The 16602-nt window shown below is 31.2% G+C and overlaps 2 protein-coding genes across 3 annotated transcripts in view; one reads left to right on the top strand and one right to left on the bottom strand.

Annotated features, from left to right (window-relative positions):
• Window positions 1-245: 245 nt before the first annotated feature.
• On the top strand, window positions 246-3980 carry san (Probable N-acetyltransferase san). The gene is made up of 3 exons (XM_088226540.1): window positions 246-382; window positions 512-835; window positions 3218-3980. The coding sequence occupies exons 1-3, from the start codon at window positions 375-377 to the stop codon at window positions 3408-3410; spliced, it is 525 nt and encodes a 174-aa protein (XP_088082666.1). The 5' UTR covers window positions 246-374; the 3' UTR covers window positions 3411-3980.
• Hsl (hormone-sensitive lipase) overlaps window positions 3218-16602 on the bottom strand; it is a 43751-nt gene continuing 30366 nt past the window's right edge. For both annotated transcript variants that reach the window (XM_088226535.1, XM_088226536.1), the window contains one exon: window positions 3218-16520. In XM_088226535.1, the coding sequence (XP_088082661.1) occupies window positions 16374-16520 (147 nt within the window). In that variant the 3' untranslated portion in view covers window positions 3218-16373. The remainder of the gene's footprint in view (window positions 16521-16602) is intronic.

The raw sequence follows: 16602 nt of genomic DNA, 5'->3' as shown, positions 1-16602 counted from the left end.
GATTTTGTTTTCAAGTAGATACTTTTTAGGGAAAACTATTATATTACTGGCAATCTAAATCTCAAATCAAACTGTCAAGTCTTTATTGATCCACTAAGTAAAAAAGTATTCGCAAACTACTCGTTACTTTCTATGAGATAATTATTATATTAGTTTCTTTGCATTCGGTGCCATTAATCTTATTTTATTTTTGCCATATCTAATGTAGGCAATCTCAAATACTTAATTTTATGTGTAAACACCTATTTCATGGTCGCCAATAATTTTGAGGGACATGCCGTAGTTTAAGTTATCGAATGTGATTTTACAAATTTGCCAAAGGCTTCCCGGGTAAAATTAATTACCTGCAATACAATAAGTAAACCTGGATTAAAATGACAAGGTAAATTAACGATAGTGCTAGCGCATCAATATAAAGTCGCATCAAAACGAAATGTCACTATCTCCATAACCCTATTTCTCGAATTATCCTCACAATTCTTTTTAATTTGTATGTTACTTTGCATTTAAGATCTAAAACGGAGTTAGGCGATGTCACGCCACATAATATTAAACAACTGAAGAAATTAAACACAGTAGTTTTTCCGGTATCATATAACGACAAATTTTACAAAGATGTTTTGGAGGCTGGGGAGTTGGCAAAACTAGCATATTACAATGACATTGTCGTGGGCGCAGTTTGCTGTCGGATAGATACATCAGAAAACTCCCGTAGATTATATATTATGACACTAGGATGCCTGTATCCATATAGAAGACTGGGTATCGGGACACTCATGGTAGAGCATGTCCTAAAATATGTCAAGCGAGATGGAAATTTTGACAGTATCTTTCTGTGAGTAGTCAGTGCTATGAATCTTATCTTATTACCTTTCCTTTTCTTCCTTCCTTCTTTACATTTATTACAAAGGATCATTACAGCAACACGTATTATAATAAAACCTCCATTCTTATTAATTTGTTGGCCGGTCATGGTGTTCTAATGGAATATTAGTAAACTGATCTGACTCGAATATGATATAAACAAAGCCTAGCATTTTGGAAACTTAGGGGTTCAATACAAAGCAATAAAAATCAAACCCATTCAAATTACATTTCTATTTTAAAACATAATAACGTGCTTAGTATACCCAGAATTGTACAGATTTGTTTTATGGTTCCTGGAGCCCTATAATTTAAAAAAAAAAAACCTGCTTAACCAAATAATAATAAAAACTGCATGTAGTTTATTATTAATTATTATGCATGTAAACACAGGCATCTTTCTCCATTAGAGAAGTAGAAACATTAAACCTACAATTATGACATTTATTTGTATGAACAAATGTAAAAAATTGGTTAACTTTTTTGATAAAATAAAAAATATTGGTCCAGAAACAGTGCACGAAAAAATAAATAAATTAGGTACTGGGCGAAATAAGCAATGTACAAATGAAAATTGTTATTCTGAGAGTTACATAAATGTTGCACATTATTTATTTCCACTAACTGTCATAACTAAAATTATCCTAAAAAATGAGCAATTCTGTTTTTGTACATAACTGTTAAAAGTAAAAGTGTAAAAATGTATACAGGTAACCCGTTGATCGCGGGGGATACGTTCTGGACATGGACGCGATAAGTGAAATTTGCGATCAACGATTTCATGGAACTCTTTTGCCAATCATTTTAAGGCAATGTAAGTTTGATCGTTATTTAAACCGATCAAACCAACCATTGCTTGCTTGAAAAACAATTTCACCTAGCTTTTTTTCTATTGATCGCACTGTAGACTCAGGCAATTTGAAATCCCCACCTACAACTGAAATTTTACCACCATTTTATATCATTTTGATTATTTTTAGTTTATATTCTAAATTATTGCGTTGTTATGCTGAGTTTTTCCCAAATTTCCTTGGGAATATTAATTAAACATAAAACTTTTTCCTATGCAAAGTCACGAAGAATGGCAACACTTTATGAGAATTATAGAGAACTTTTGCAATTATCAACCTCCATCCGCTCGCACATTCTTAAACCACACTTCCGCTCGCTAGGACAGCAATTTGGCCGTCCATCTTATTTTATCATTTTTATGAGTTCTGCATCATTAAAAGTACATTTATGTTTACTGGGGATGGGAAGACTAAGAAAGCTATTGAAAAGAGGGTGAGCGCCGGGAATAGGGTGAACGGTGGACTGAAATCAACCTTGTCAAATTTATTTTTGTCGCAGGAGACAAAATTAGCAGTTCACAATGGAGTCCTAGTGCTGACCTTTATGTATGGGAGTGGGTATGGAATTGTAAAAACAAGGATGAAAGTAGGCTGAATGCTGTCGAAATACGATCTCTCGGGCGAATGTGGTAAAAATATGCATGATAGTTGTACAAATGTCGAGATTCGTGTATTATGTTAGGCTGAGACAAGCATTATCGACAAAATCAAGAAAGAAGTGCTGCGTTACTTTGGACGTGTAGATTGAATGGATGCCGAAGGAACGGCTAAAAGGATTTACGATGCGAATGTTGATGGATACAGAAAACAAGGAAGACCGAGAAAGACATGGCATGACCAAATTCAACAAATACTCGAAGATGAACATGTCAAAAGTCAGAATAATCAGCATGCGTGCATGAGAAGATTTATGAATGCAGAGAAAGTGAGGTCTGTATGCAAAGACATAGTGGTATGGCGTTCTTTCTTCTGCCTACCCCGTTATGGTTTTTTTTTGTTTTGTTTGTATTTTGAAATAATTAGGACTAATAAACTCAGACACAACATTGCAACACATTTTTAGCCTAAAATGTTTATAAAAAATCATAGAATTCTTCAAAATAGGGAATTGTGGTGAGAGGAATGTGCGCAAATATTGAAAGAGGCCCAATTTGCCGTCCTAGCGAGCAGATAAAGGTTAAATTAATTAATCTTATAAATACACAGTTAAGTTGATAGCTGTTTATTCTTTACTAAAATGAATCAGCACAGTTTTTGATTATCTGTGATTCATATTATTTGAAGTGCCAGGATTCTACAGTTTGTAAAAATTACCAATCCAATAAAAATAAATGGCAAACTCTAATTAAATAAAATTGTGACAATAAGTAATTGAATAAAAACCAATTTAAATTGCAATAACCAATTTCATAATTAAGTTTTATTTTAGTAATAGTTATTTTGCTCTAATAAGAAAAAATAACAATGCATTCTCTCTAATTATTTCTTTGTTTCACTTCCAGGCATGTCCAAGTAAATAACGAAGGCGCGATAGATTTTTATAAAAAGTTTGGCTTTGAAATAGTGGAAACCAAAAAGCACTACTACAAACGCATCGAGCCAGCGGATGCGCACGTGCTTCAGAAGACTCTCCGACCGACTGCTGCTCTGAGTAATGGACCTTCAACCCACGCCAAGGTTAACGGCCACGAGTGATTCTTTTTGCTATGTTTAAATGTTGTATCTCGACTTCTTGTTTGTATGTTGTGACTTTACCGCGTGATCTGTTACAACCGATATCTAGTTATTGTTTTCGGTGGACAGTGTCGCTACATCAATATAACTAATCAACTGTGTATATCTTCAGTCTGTTATTAAATTAATGGTTAATCAAAGTTGATCATATATAAATTAGTCTAATAATTGAGTTATTTACCTAAATTCTGCTTGCTAAATTTCAGTGCCAACTTATATTGCGTATTGTTTTTCCATCTATTTTGACAGTTCCCATGTGAAATAGATTTTTATAAAGTAAAGCGTATTGCATTCGTTGATAAAAGTAATTTTTATTTATAAAACATATTTGTAATGATTTTACCTTTTAAATTAATTAATATTGTGTTCATAAAAATACGGAAATGTAATTATGGTCTTCTAAACAGTGTGGGGGAATTTCAAAAGCGGTTTAATTACTAGGTATTTATTTTACTTAGTACTAAAAATAACATGTCTGTAAATTTTGTATGAATTTCCTGGTCAACATGTGAAATATACTGTCCAAATTTATGCTTACTGTTCATTCCTTCATATCTACATAGACCAGCTTCAGCGACCCAAACTTGAATAAACCAACTGGGCAATATTTTAAGAGGTAAGAAATATGAAATTTTCAGATCAATAAGAAAATAATATATACAAGGAATATGCGCACTTCTAAGCTGGTCCAAATACTGAACCATTCTGTATAAGCCAAGTTGAGTATAATATCAAGAGGTGTCTGAATTGGACAAGGCACAATTAGAAAAAAATAACTATCTACAATTTTCTTTATATTTCCTTATGTTTTTCTATATTTGCCAGTCTATGTCTTGACAGACAACCTGCATTTCTTTGTGTTATCTGCTCTGTTTTGTTTTCACTTATTGTTTTAAAAATGTTTATACTGTTCTATCTCTATACGAGCAATCAATACATAAATTGATAAATGCTAATTAAAATTAGTGACTACAATGTAGCACTAAGGCGGCCTCCGTGGTGTAGTGGTCAAGACGCTTTACTCACGCACGGAAGGTTCCGGGTTCGATTCCCGGTGAGAACACAAAAATTAAAATGTGATACATCTTAGAGTCCGTACTCTTCCAAAGTTTGTAAGAATTTTCGAAAAGGGGGCGTGGTCGTTTGTTTAGTGAAGACGTTTTTCGTTTCCAGATGTTTATAAAACAGGGTTGTCACAAATGCACGACTTCAGGCGATTTTTTACAGAGATTGGTAGAGAGTAAGGGAGTACAATAAAAACTTTTATTTTAATTTAGTAACAAGTTTCCTAAAAACATTTTTAATAAATAAAAGTAAGCAATAATAAACATTATAAATGACATTATTCGGTACATAAATTAATTTTATAAACAAATATGCAATTACATATAATAAACGAGGAAAAATTCCAATAAAGTAAATTTATTGAGTTTGAAAATTAACCAATTTGTTAAAATATTGGCAGGTTGTAACTTACATCTTTAAAAACTGGTTAAACAGGGTCTCCAATTCCAAAATATTTTCCGCATTCGTTGTTTGATTTGAGAACTGAAAACAGTAATCTCTATTAAATTTTATATTTAAACTTGTATCTTTGGATAGAGTTAAGATACCACTTCCAATTTGGTGATTTGGAGAAATCACGCCGTTTCACCGAAGAGGTAGGCAGAGAGGATAGAACACCATATTACTCTGTCTTTGCATCTAGACTTCGCTTCCTCTACATTCATACATCTTCTCATGACATCATACATGTCCAAATTAATGGGTAGAAAGTGGTTGGAACACACCCAATTGTTATTTTCAGGGGACATTTATTCCGCCTTATTTCATCTATCGGGGAATCCAAAAAAAAACCTTAATTAGCTATATTATGCTTATAAATTTAATGATAAAATGATTACACTAATAAATAACATTTAAGTGAATACATAATATTTTAAGGTAATGCGCAGCCCTGGCAGTCTTAATTATAAGAGCCGCCCAAAAAAGTGGTCATAAAAATACCATTCAAAATTGGCGCAGATGTATTGTCATCTCTTTTAGTTACATTCAATAAACGACAATTCCACATTCTTTCAGTGAGATAAAAAGAGAAAGAATTATTTCCAGATGTCGGTTGACTCGGTAAAAGGTCGTCGAGTTTGCATGTCTTGAACATTTGAAGAAATATTTGGATTTAAAAAAATGATTTAAATTACATAAATCCAATGTATACAGTATTTGAATTACACAGAAACAAATGCTATGATAATTGCTCAAATGATAGCACAAAAATAGTGGTACATTTATGTTGAAAACTACCAAAAAACTTATTCATTTGAAAATTTATAATATTTGATAAATGCCTGTGAGCGTTTTCTCCCTTTTCCAGTTCTATTTGAACATCCCTTCATGGCATAACGAATTTTGATGTTATTAGCACTAAATACGTTAAACAATCATCAAAATACCGACAGAGCGTTTGACAGTTCGAAGCAATACTGGCCGCGTACGTAAAAAATGAGCATCGTAAAATTCTAAAATCGACTACAAAACAAAAAATGAGGACCTTACCCACAGATTTTTTTTGTCTCCTTTTCTCTCATTTAGAACAGATTGTAAAAAATGAGTCCGCTATAACAGGCAACATACATTGGATCGGTAAAATGTTTTGTTATCCCTCTACAGATGTATATACTCTAAGGTTTTAAGCCAGTTATTAATCTGTCAATATGAATTATAATGCTAAAACTGAGACTGAAATACATAGTTCTTTAGTGATGTAAAAAAAGTTATTTAAATAAATATTGATAATCTTTTTCTTCGGTCGTGCTACAGCCCAAATCGAGCCTTAGCCTTAGCCTACGTCAACTTTTGCCTCTAACTCTGCCTGTTCTCAGCCACTATCTTACAATTTGCAACTTGTAAGAAGCTGTACTGCATCTTTCTTTATGTCATCCTCCTACCTGAACCTAAATCTTCCAATCCTTCTTCTACCCCCTGGGTGTCCAGTCATGATTCTCTTCTTAAGCAATCGTATGCATTGGGCAAAGTTTCTTAAAAATGAATGAAAAAAAAAAAAAACAAACTACTTCAAACAACGTCACTAGTTCTTCCGAATCAACCGATGATAGAGATTTCCAGTTAACGGGAAGCCAACTGACCAATCAGCAGAACTCACCGAAGAGAACTTGCGACGTCACATGCGGAGTTATTTCAAAACTTAAAAAATTTATAGCGCTGATAATACAAAAGGTAAAAATATTTTTTGGCTTAGTTTGATAGTATATTGACAAATAAATAAAATAATAAAAAACTCTGAACTCCTCATTAACATTAAAGAAATATTAAATGTTGCATAAATTATACAACCACTCAAATTCAAATATTTTTTTACCGTTATAGAGGAACAACAAAAGTAAATAAAACAATTTTTTTTCAAAGAAAAAATATATAGTATGTTTTCTAAGCAATTACATAAAAGCTTTATTACATAGTAATATAATCTCCACAGTTGGAGTAATAATTAAATTATTATCTTAGACGGCAGTAGTTACTTCGGGAAATTATAATGAAAATATGATGTGAGATGTCAGTCTCGTAGACAGAAGACTCCAATAATGTATTATCGTTAATCAATGTCTTCTTTGGGAAGAAACTGTATGAATCTTTTTTAAGGGCTTTTCAAATTAACTGTTAACAAGAAATTTCAGTATAAAAGTAAATTTAAAAATGCCCTATTTGCATTCTACAAATTTTGGTAGTACATTTTTAACAATATTTTGTGTTTGTCCAAATTTTGTAGACGAATGCTGCATTTTACCCTCAAGAATTTTATCAATTCCCTTCTTATTAATAATATAGGTCGATACCTGTTAAGGTATGTAAACATGTTATTGTTTTTAATATTTGAGTTTGTCCAAATGTTTGTAGACAAAAGACTGGATTTCACCCCCTCGGGAGTCATTAAGATTAACAAATTACAACAGGGATGGAGAATATCTTAAATAAGGGATTATGGAAGTCTAGGCATTTACAGGGCTTATTTTTTTTTTTATTTTTTTTTTTTCTTATGACCTGTCATTGGCTGGTTTAAGTGGCCATTTTTGCCTAGTATGTGAAATAATTCAGTCAGGTGAATCTCTTCGCAACAAGAAAGGTTTCAGCTCTTTAACTTCACTAAAATCAACAAATGGAAGAATTGAAGAAATATGGATGTTCAGACATAGGCAAAATGGTGAATGTTACACAGTGTATAAAGTGGCCACTTAAACCAGCCAATGACAGTTCATAAGCCCTGTAAATGCCTAGACTTCCATATTTAAGGTATTCTCCATCCCTGTTGTAATTTGTTAAGTTATTGTTTGTTTTAATTTCAATAAAATTTATGACGACGACTTGTATTAAAGCTTATTTTTGTAACTATAGAGATAAGGAAGTTTCGCTGTCTTATTTAAAAGCCAATAGTTATTTCCTGTGGCAATGCATAGTAAGATGACTAATGGCCTAATGTGTTATATTACACAGTACTTTAAACAAGTCATTTAGCTAATTTTTCAAATATTTATGAAGTATTTCATAGGTATCTTCTTCCAAGTCGGTCCCTCAATGCCGAGGATTGTGATCACCACGAACACTTCTGATTAGTCTGTTCCACTCCAGTCTGTCCTCAGCCCGACGAACTGACTCGTCAAATTTTAGCCCCGTAGTCACCTTTATTTGGTCAGTCCATCTATATGGGATTCTACCCCGGCTTCTCCTACCTTCAACTCGGCCAGACATTATTGCCTTTTCTAGATTGTCTGGCTCACGTCTAGCAATATGTCCAAAGAAAGACAGTATCCTTCTCAAACCCACCACTGATAGACGAGTTGTAATATGGAGCTCTTCCAGTATCAGTGCATTCGTCCTTCTGGCTGTCCAAGGCACACGCAGCAGCCTTCTCCAACACCACATCTCGAATGCATCGATCCTCTTCCTCTCGTCCACGTTTCAGCCCCATAGAAGAAAACGGAGAATACCAGAGCTTCCATCAACCGCTTTTTTGTGTTTATTTATATACCTCGAACTCACTAAATCTTCTCCAAATGGTTCATTGCTTCTTTGGCCATTTGAATCCTGCGACCAATCTAAGGTCTGCAACTGCCATTGTTGGAGATAAGCAAGTCGAGGTACACAAAGTCATCTATCAGCTCAAGGTCTTGCATCTGTCTTGTCCTTAGGAGACTGCCAGCTCTGTCTACAATCATTAGCTTTGTCTTATTTTTATTTATTTTCAGACCCAGAGCCTCACTCTCTAACTCTATCCGTCTGAAGGCTTCTGCTAGCTCGGTTTCATCTTTAGCAATCAGTGTCGTGTCGTCTTAGGTATATAAATGTTCATAATTTAATTATAATATATTTCTCACTGGTAAGTTTCTTACTTGCTGTATTGCACGGCACAATTTCCTTATTTGAAATTAGTCTGCAGGCATGCCCAATATGCATTCTCTTCGCAGTCTCAATCCTGGTGACTGGTTCGCAGTAAAGTCTCGCATCTCGTCCTCCACTGCGCTCTATTCTCTGCAGCCTTTTTCAGCTCAACATATGAGGCGTAGTAAGTCCTCGCACACTTCTCCTAAATACTCCCGTCGGGGGAGTCCTCTGTGGTTTCTCCCTCCCCTCAGCCTTTCCCTTTATTATGTCATGCAAGAGACCTCTATGTCATCTCAATTATACCTCAATGTTTTTTGTACCTGTTTTTACTCCATGTTTGAACATTTCCTATTGCATTTTTAAAACCATCAACTTAGTTTAAAAAAACTGTAATTGAATACCTACATCTGAAATTTATTTTAGCCAGTAAAATATTGTCATTTTTTAAATCAAATTATTAAGATAATTTATGGTGGTTTTAGGTCAACATCTTTCAAGATCCTTAAGCCGGGAATAAATACATCCTACATAAAGACAAAATTACCATACGAACCATAAAAACATTTGAAATATGATGCTTTATAGTATGTTTTATATTTCTAAAATTGGTACCCTAATCAACAACATTAATATAGATACATTATTAGATAATAATAATCAGTAATCAATTCATAAGATTATGAAAATATTGTTGCCATACTACAAACATTTATTTATTGTAAAATATTTTAACATAAGATTACTTGATTGAGTATAACAAAACACAATAGGGAAATATCACTTTTTTACAATTATTAATTAATAAGGGTCTATAAAACACTTAGTAAAAAAAAAAAAAAAACACTTCATTGCATTGGCCACGCCCTTAATACGATGCGATTCAGATAAATTTGAACTGTTTGTGACCATTTAAATAGGCTGTCGTGTATTATAAGATTGTCAAGGCCAATCATGTCGCGTTTTCGTGAGGGCGTATTTATTATCAAATTTATTTTTAAAATTACAAATAAATACATCTTTCCACAACGTCCATATTGATTTTGAAAATACAATTAAATTTTCTAAATCTATTTCACACATTTTTATCGGTATATGATATTTCCCTCTTTAAAAAATATCTAAATGATTTCTATACCCCTCAAAATAAACTGTTTTTTTATAACTCTTAAAATATTTCGACAGAAAGTAAATTCTAATCGTATAATAATAGGTATATGTATTACAATTTAAAGTATGTTATTACAAAACTATTATTTAATCGGATACATGTTTGAGAATAACATTATTTACGTGAGTTTATTAATGGACGAACAGTGATTATACCTAATATTATATTTATGGAGTATTTTCAAAAGTATTGTGTAAGTTTGGTGGCCCCAAAATTAATTACACAATTCAATATTTACATACAATTTATAAATTTTGAGTAAACACATAAGAAAATAATTTTTAATTATATTATTATTTATTTATATAAAATATTTAAAATTGAGTCGGATTTTGGTCCTACACAAGCAATGTGGACTGGTGTGAGATCGCTCGCTTTATCACAAGCAATAATATGAAATATTTTTTATTTATTTAAATCATAAATTATTTTTTTATAGCTTGTGAAAATATGTCATTTGTTGCGTTTTGGATTTTAAAATAATCTACAGTGTACATTTAAGCCTTTTCTGTGCAAGAGACAATACATACCAAGAGTAGAATCAGTTACTACTTTTACGCAAAAAAATAAATAATTTGCTTTTAATGATCTTGTACAATATTTGGATCAATTAAGAATAGAGGTAAATTAGCGCAATTTACTCATTTATTTTTATGTTGTCAATCCTCCAAAACATTGCTGAAAATTTCAACCGGATTGACTGATTTTTGCATACCATCACCCAAAAGCTATTTTCTTAAGTTAAAAATTAATTATTCAGAGTCCACCAATTACTATAATATTACCTATGTATATGTTTACATAAAAGCATATTTTATATGCCTTTAAAATTTACTTTGTGATAAAAAAAATATTAAGTGACCGACTTAAGAGTCAGTTAAAAAAATACAGTTAATAATGGTTGTGTTTTAGTTGTTTTTATCTTCGACCTTACTTTTATTTCTCCCCAACGTGCCCATTACGAAAAGTTAACAAACATTGAACATAAAACTTTTGTATCTTACTTTTTTAATGCTGTCTAAAATAGTTCCAACCAGAAAAGATGACTCAATCAGCCACTTAATTTTTTTAGCATATGCATAAAGTATCAACCAAGCTATTGCATAATTTCTAATATTTTTTACAATTTTCCCAGTCCCGAGGTTTTTTAAAAACATAATATAAGAAATCCAAACTAAAAACATTATATAGATAATATATGTAGAAAGAAATGCCAATGCCAGAGTTCAAAACTTTTGTTTGTGCAAGCTACTTAAACATTAAATATATGCATTTAATTTCTCAAGAAATTATTTATTTCATTCTGAAATTAAACATTCATTTCAATTATCGGTTCCATAAGAAATAATTTCACTTCTCAACAAGCAGTCTTATAAAAAATCTAAACTGTGTTGAACTAAGGCACTGATATACATTTCTTATATAAAATAATTTCAATAATATATTATTTACTCCAATGTTTATTTAAAAAATATTATATCTAGTAAGTATGTCATAACTTCGTGGATTTTAATTTGTTTATCACCTGTTGACATATTATTTGGATACATGTATTTATTATTTAACACTGAGATTTTCATCTATTATGACTAGCTAGGTGCAAAATTATTTTTATTTACTCAAACATTTTAATAAACCCTATTAAAGAATATCAGTCTAAACATTTAGGTATTTAAAAATTACTCTTTGGCTCTTTTGGATATAAATAATACTCACAAGTATTTATATTGTTTTATGAAGTTGCATTACATGATTTGCTTTGATACATATTTTTCATCAGAAAAATGATAATAAACTATATGTGATGAGTATAATTTACCCAGTTAAGTATAAGTGGAGACATCACCCTACCTTGGTGTTATGCATCGACCAGAGACATTAATACATAGATGCGCCCTATAGAGTAAATTATCTTTAAAAGTAGTGGCACGAAAACAAACCCATAGTTACCGAGTTTGTTTATTTACACCAGGGCTGCATTCAACGAGAATGCATATCCCACAAAAACTGGAAGAATACTCATTTTTTATATAAAAAAGTTCCTAAACAACACTCGTTTTTATGGATCCCAATCAGATTATTTCCTTTAATTTCTACCCATTTATTTCTTTTTACTGGAGGTTGAGGAATGCTTAAATAATATTAACTCACATTTATATTTTTTAAATCGTATTTCTATAAGTGCACCCCTGTTAGAAAGAAGAGCTTTATTTTTTTACCCTTAGGCGTAGTTGGACATTTAAAATAAATGATTCTTATATTAAGATATTAATTATTTAAAGCATTGTCAATGACTTATAAACAAATACTTTCCAATAAAAAGTTACACCACTATATTTACAATGTTTATCTGAACGGTTTTTACGACACAAGCAGGAATTTTGGTTTTAATTCTAAATATCAAACTCACGTCACATACGGTCAAAGAACAACTAAATACGTGCTGGGCATCACTGAGGATTTAGGCATCAGTTAATGTCATAATTTTTGAGGACTCAGGGCGCGTCTATATGTATTAATAGGTGATGGTGTTAAGTTTTTGGGGAAAAAAACAACCTACTTACATAGTTAAAATTAGGTAAAAGAAATTGTCACAATAAAAAAATATTGACAAGCTAATCAACTAATAATCCATAAAATGAATTAAATTTATTGAAATCAATTCTTTCATAAAAATTAAAGGAATTGATAAAATCTATTTAAATTAATGCTTTTCACAATAGTGTTTAAATTCGGAGAAATAAAACTCAATAAAACAATTGAAATATGAAATATTAGTCTTATTTATGTCCAAAAGATTTTCAAAATCAGTGCTACAAACATTCGAAAAAATATTTGAATGAGCTATGGAATTTCAGCTAGTTTGCCTATTTTTACATTTCCATTTCTCTGACCCCATACTATTTAATAAAATATCTTTCATAGAAATAAAAGACGAGGGATACTTTAATACCCAAATTTGTGGATTAAATTATCACTTGTCTTTTATTTCTATAACACATTACAATGAACTTCCATCAAGAATTTTCACTTACAAACTTAAGTAAATATCTTTTGTTAAAATATTTTTCTACAAATTTGAAGGGTAACTAATTTACTTTTAAAAACTGTATCAAATTAGTTGTGGTCAGTAAAAAGTTTGTGTAATAATCATAACCTAAAACTGTTTTGTAGCAGGCAATTATTTACATGGGAGGGATCCTGTTACTATTTTAACTCTTGGCATTTTGAAAAACGGGCCAAATTCTATAGGTAAAAAAAAAGTTTATTTTCTTTCACCAAAGCTATTCTTAATCATGTGTAATTTTTTATTACGTATATTATAATTTTGATTAGTGATGTTTTATATATTAATATCAATATATTTTATTATTTTATTTTGTTCAGTAAGAAATATCTCAACTTATTTTATATTTGTAAATTTCAATACTGCATTTTAAAACTTTTGCCATGTATAATGTATTATATTTTACAATGGAAATTCAGTTAAAATATGTAATATTTTATGACATCAATATTGAGTACTAATTGACAGCTAATTAACATTGTGAAGTGTAAATAACTACATTTAGCAAAAATTCATAACATATTGGTACGGTTGATCAAAAACTCCGTATCATTTATTGAAACTATAAGAAAACTGTTTATTCATCTTCAAAATCAATTTATCAATACGTATATGTTTTTAAATGTAAAATTAATAATATAATATATCATCTTGGATGTGTTCTAAAATTTATCAATATTGAAATAACATTTAATACAACTTTTATTATCTTCATTAAAACCTAAAACATTAGAATAGAAAGTAACTTCGCAGCCAAATTAATATTTTTTGATAAATACAAAAAAATAACAATGGATAACTTCACATATTACTTCCTCTCCAAGTGAGCAAACTGCTCATGTTTAGAGATCCCTCTATAATATAATTTATTACATTTGGGAGAATTTGTGTATATACATATTTTATCACAGCAATTTTAATGAAGCACTACCAAATATTATAAATACTTAAATCTCTTTCATAAACATATTTCATCAAAAATAAAATTATATTAAAAGTTAACAAAAGCACTTAGACAGATATATTTTAAGTTCCATAAAAAATCAAGAGCTTGAAGAATAAGACAATGTAATCATTAGTTTACAGCACATGCAGTCACAAGAAGATATCTGTAGTCTGTGGTCACAAGTATAAGTTGGCAAAGGCATAACCATGAACAATTTTTTAATGAGATATATCTATGGACTTCTTTGCTATCACTGTTGTTGTGTTTAAGTTATTTGACGCTAACAAACCCCAAAGTAATACTCTGTAGCAATGCCGAAAGTCATAACAAGTGGTATAAGAGAGACTATTCTAAAAGTTAAAGCATTTTGTGAAAGGACTAAAAATTAATGGGCCATTAATTATATTTGAAAAGGTGAATACTCGCATTGCTGCTATGGTCCGTAGGTGTTGTCATACCTTAAGATTAATTACTCTAGTTTTTCAAAGACTTTATTTAATAGATTTTATGTAGTAAATAAAAAATAAAATAAATGTATTTACGTAAATGTGTTTTATAAATTTATTAATCCATATTTTTTTATAGAACTAATGTTTTTTTTTGTAGGTGTATCTAAACGGTCTACTCAGAGAATTGCTCTCGAAGGAACTAAAGCCGAGGCTTCTTCAACAAAAATAACAACTCCCGGAAAGAAGAGGAAGAGAAAAAAAAACTTTAAAATCTTTGATTGTGCCATCAGACGAAAAATTCAAGAGTTTTATATAGTAAGATAGGAAGTACCTACCATTCCTAAACTTCTTATTGATCTGAGAAATAATATTTATTTTCAAGGAAGCTGTAAAACTTCAAGAATGATTCTTCTGGAAATGAACTTCATAGCATTGCATAGAGGGAACGGTTTTTATTCGAATTAAAAATGATCTGATAAGTGATGATAGACGACCAGTCATATACCTTGATGAGATATTCATCCATGTGAAAAGTCGGAATAATCGACGTGCGTGCATGAGAAGATGTATGAATGTGAAGGAAGCAAAGGAAGTGTGCCAGGACAGAGTGGTGTGGCGTTCTATCCTCTCTGCCTACCCCTCCGGGGAAATGGCGTGATGGTTAGTTAGTTAGTTATCATATTCAATGAGTTGGCAATCTAATGAAACACCCGGAATTTTAAAAGATGTTTCGTTGGGTACACGGTGGATAATTGCAAATGCTGGCAGTGAAGGAGGTTTTGTTAAAGAAGCTTCCTTGGTTTTTTAATCAAATACAAAAAGTGGTGATTACCACGATGAGATGGCTAGTTGAGAAACTCTTGCCAAATTTACCGGAATCATAAATTATTGTGATGGACAATACTCCATACCATAGCATCAAATTAAATAAATCACCCACTCCAAACAACAAGATACAAGAATTGAGCGACTGGCTATTGGAAAACAATTTATCGTACCTACCTACAATGCGTAAACCGGCACTTTTAGAAATGGTTAAATTTAATAAAAAGCCTCCAGTGTGCGAAATTGACAAATTCTTACTCAAAATGGTTTTACGGTTGCCTCCGTACCACTGTGACCTGAACCTAATTGAGCTGATTTGGAGCTTGGTTAAATGAAAGGTTGCAGAAAAGAATGTTGGAAGGGACAAAGAAGAAATCCCGAAATTGAGAGGCATTTCAATCTATTACTTCAGCGGAATGTAAAGCACACTGTGACCATGTCATCCGTATAGAAGAAGAATACGATAAAAGATGTGATTGCCTAAACCTCGATGAACAATTCCTTTTTTCACTTAATAGTGACACTGAATCGGACTCAGACTCAACGGAAAGTGAAAGTTTTGATAATGGTGATATGTCAAACTTCCATTTGTTTGATCACACTTATATTTAATTCGTATTCTTTATTAATTTGATTTTTTTCCCACTATCTTGTATTTTATGTATATAAATAATAAAATTATATTTGAAGCAACAAAAACCTTTAGTTATTTTCTGGAGGTAAATTCTCTTAGCTAAAGGCATTTTTAGAAATTCCTATAGAATTTCCATAAGATACGTCTTTAATTCCAATATATACGTATTATGCATACATGTATCTTTTTTTTAATTTCTGAAATTCCATACAATATCTGGAAACATTTTAGTCTGGCAAGCCTAAAATATACTTCAGCACCCTCCCAACGCGCCAACTTATACTTGTGGGTCTGTACGCAAGATTTAAAAATAATGACCATAGAGAATTAATTTATTTCTCAATTACTTCCTTTTTTAGACTCTACTTAATTTGTATTTAAAAACTATATAATCAAAAGCATTTAACAATAAACATTAGAAATGAAACGATATAATATTTAGTCATTCGTCTGTACACGGGTTTTTTTGTGTGGTGGTTCTTGGGGTTTTTCTACGCCCGATCCATTGGGCAGAGATTCCAAATCTAGGAGTTCCTTTATTCTTTTAATACATAATAAAGATCCATTATAGGCCTCGGTAGACATCTAAAACGAACAATAAAAATGTTTGTAAACATACAGCGTACAAACCGAAATATATCAGTTTGATTGTTAATTTTTTTTCGAA

The sequence above is a fragment of the Micrasema longulum genome, unplaced genomic scaffold (genome assembly GCF_059751315.1).
Source record: "Micrasema longulum isolate JH-2025_06_02 unplaced genomic scaffold, ASM5975131v1 h1tg000437l, whole genome shotgun sequence".
In the NCBI taxonomy this organism is placed as follows: Eukaryota; Metazoa; Arthropoda; class Insecta; order Trichoptera; family Brachycentridae; genus Micrasema; species Micrasema longulum.
This window is presented reverse-complemented; position numbering and strand designations above follow the sequence as displayed.

Excerpts from the sequence above, each read along its gene's own strand:
- san (XM_088226540.1), top strand. Across the intron at positions 836-3,217 it reads AATTTTGACAGTATCTTTCT|GCATGTCCAAGTAAATAACG; the intron begins GTGAGTAGTCAG and ends TTTCACTTCCAG.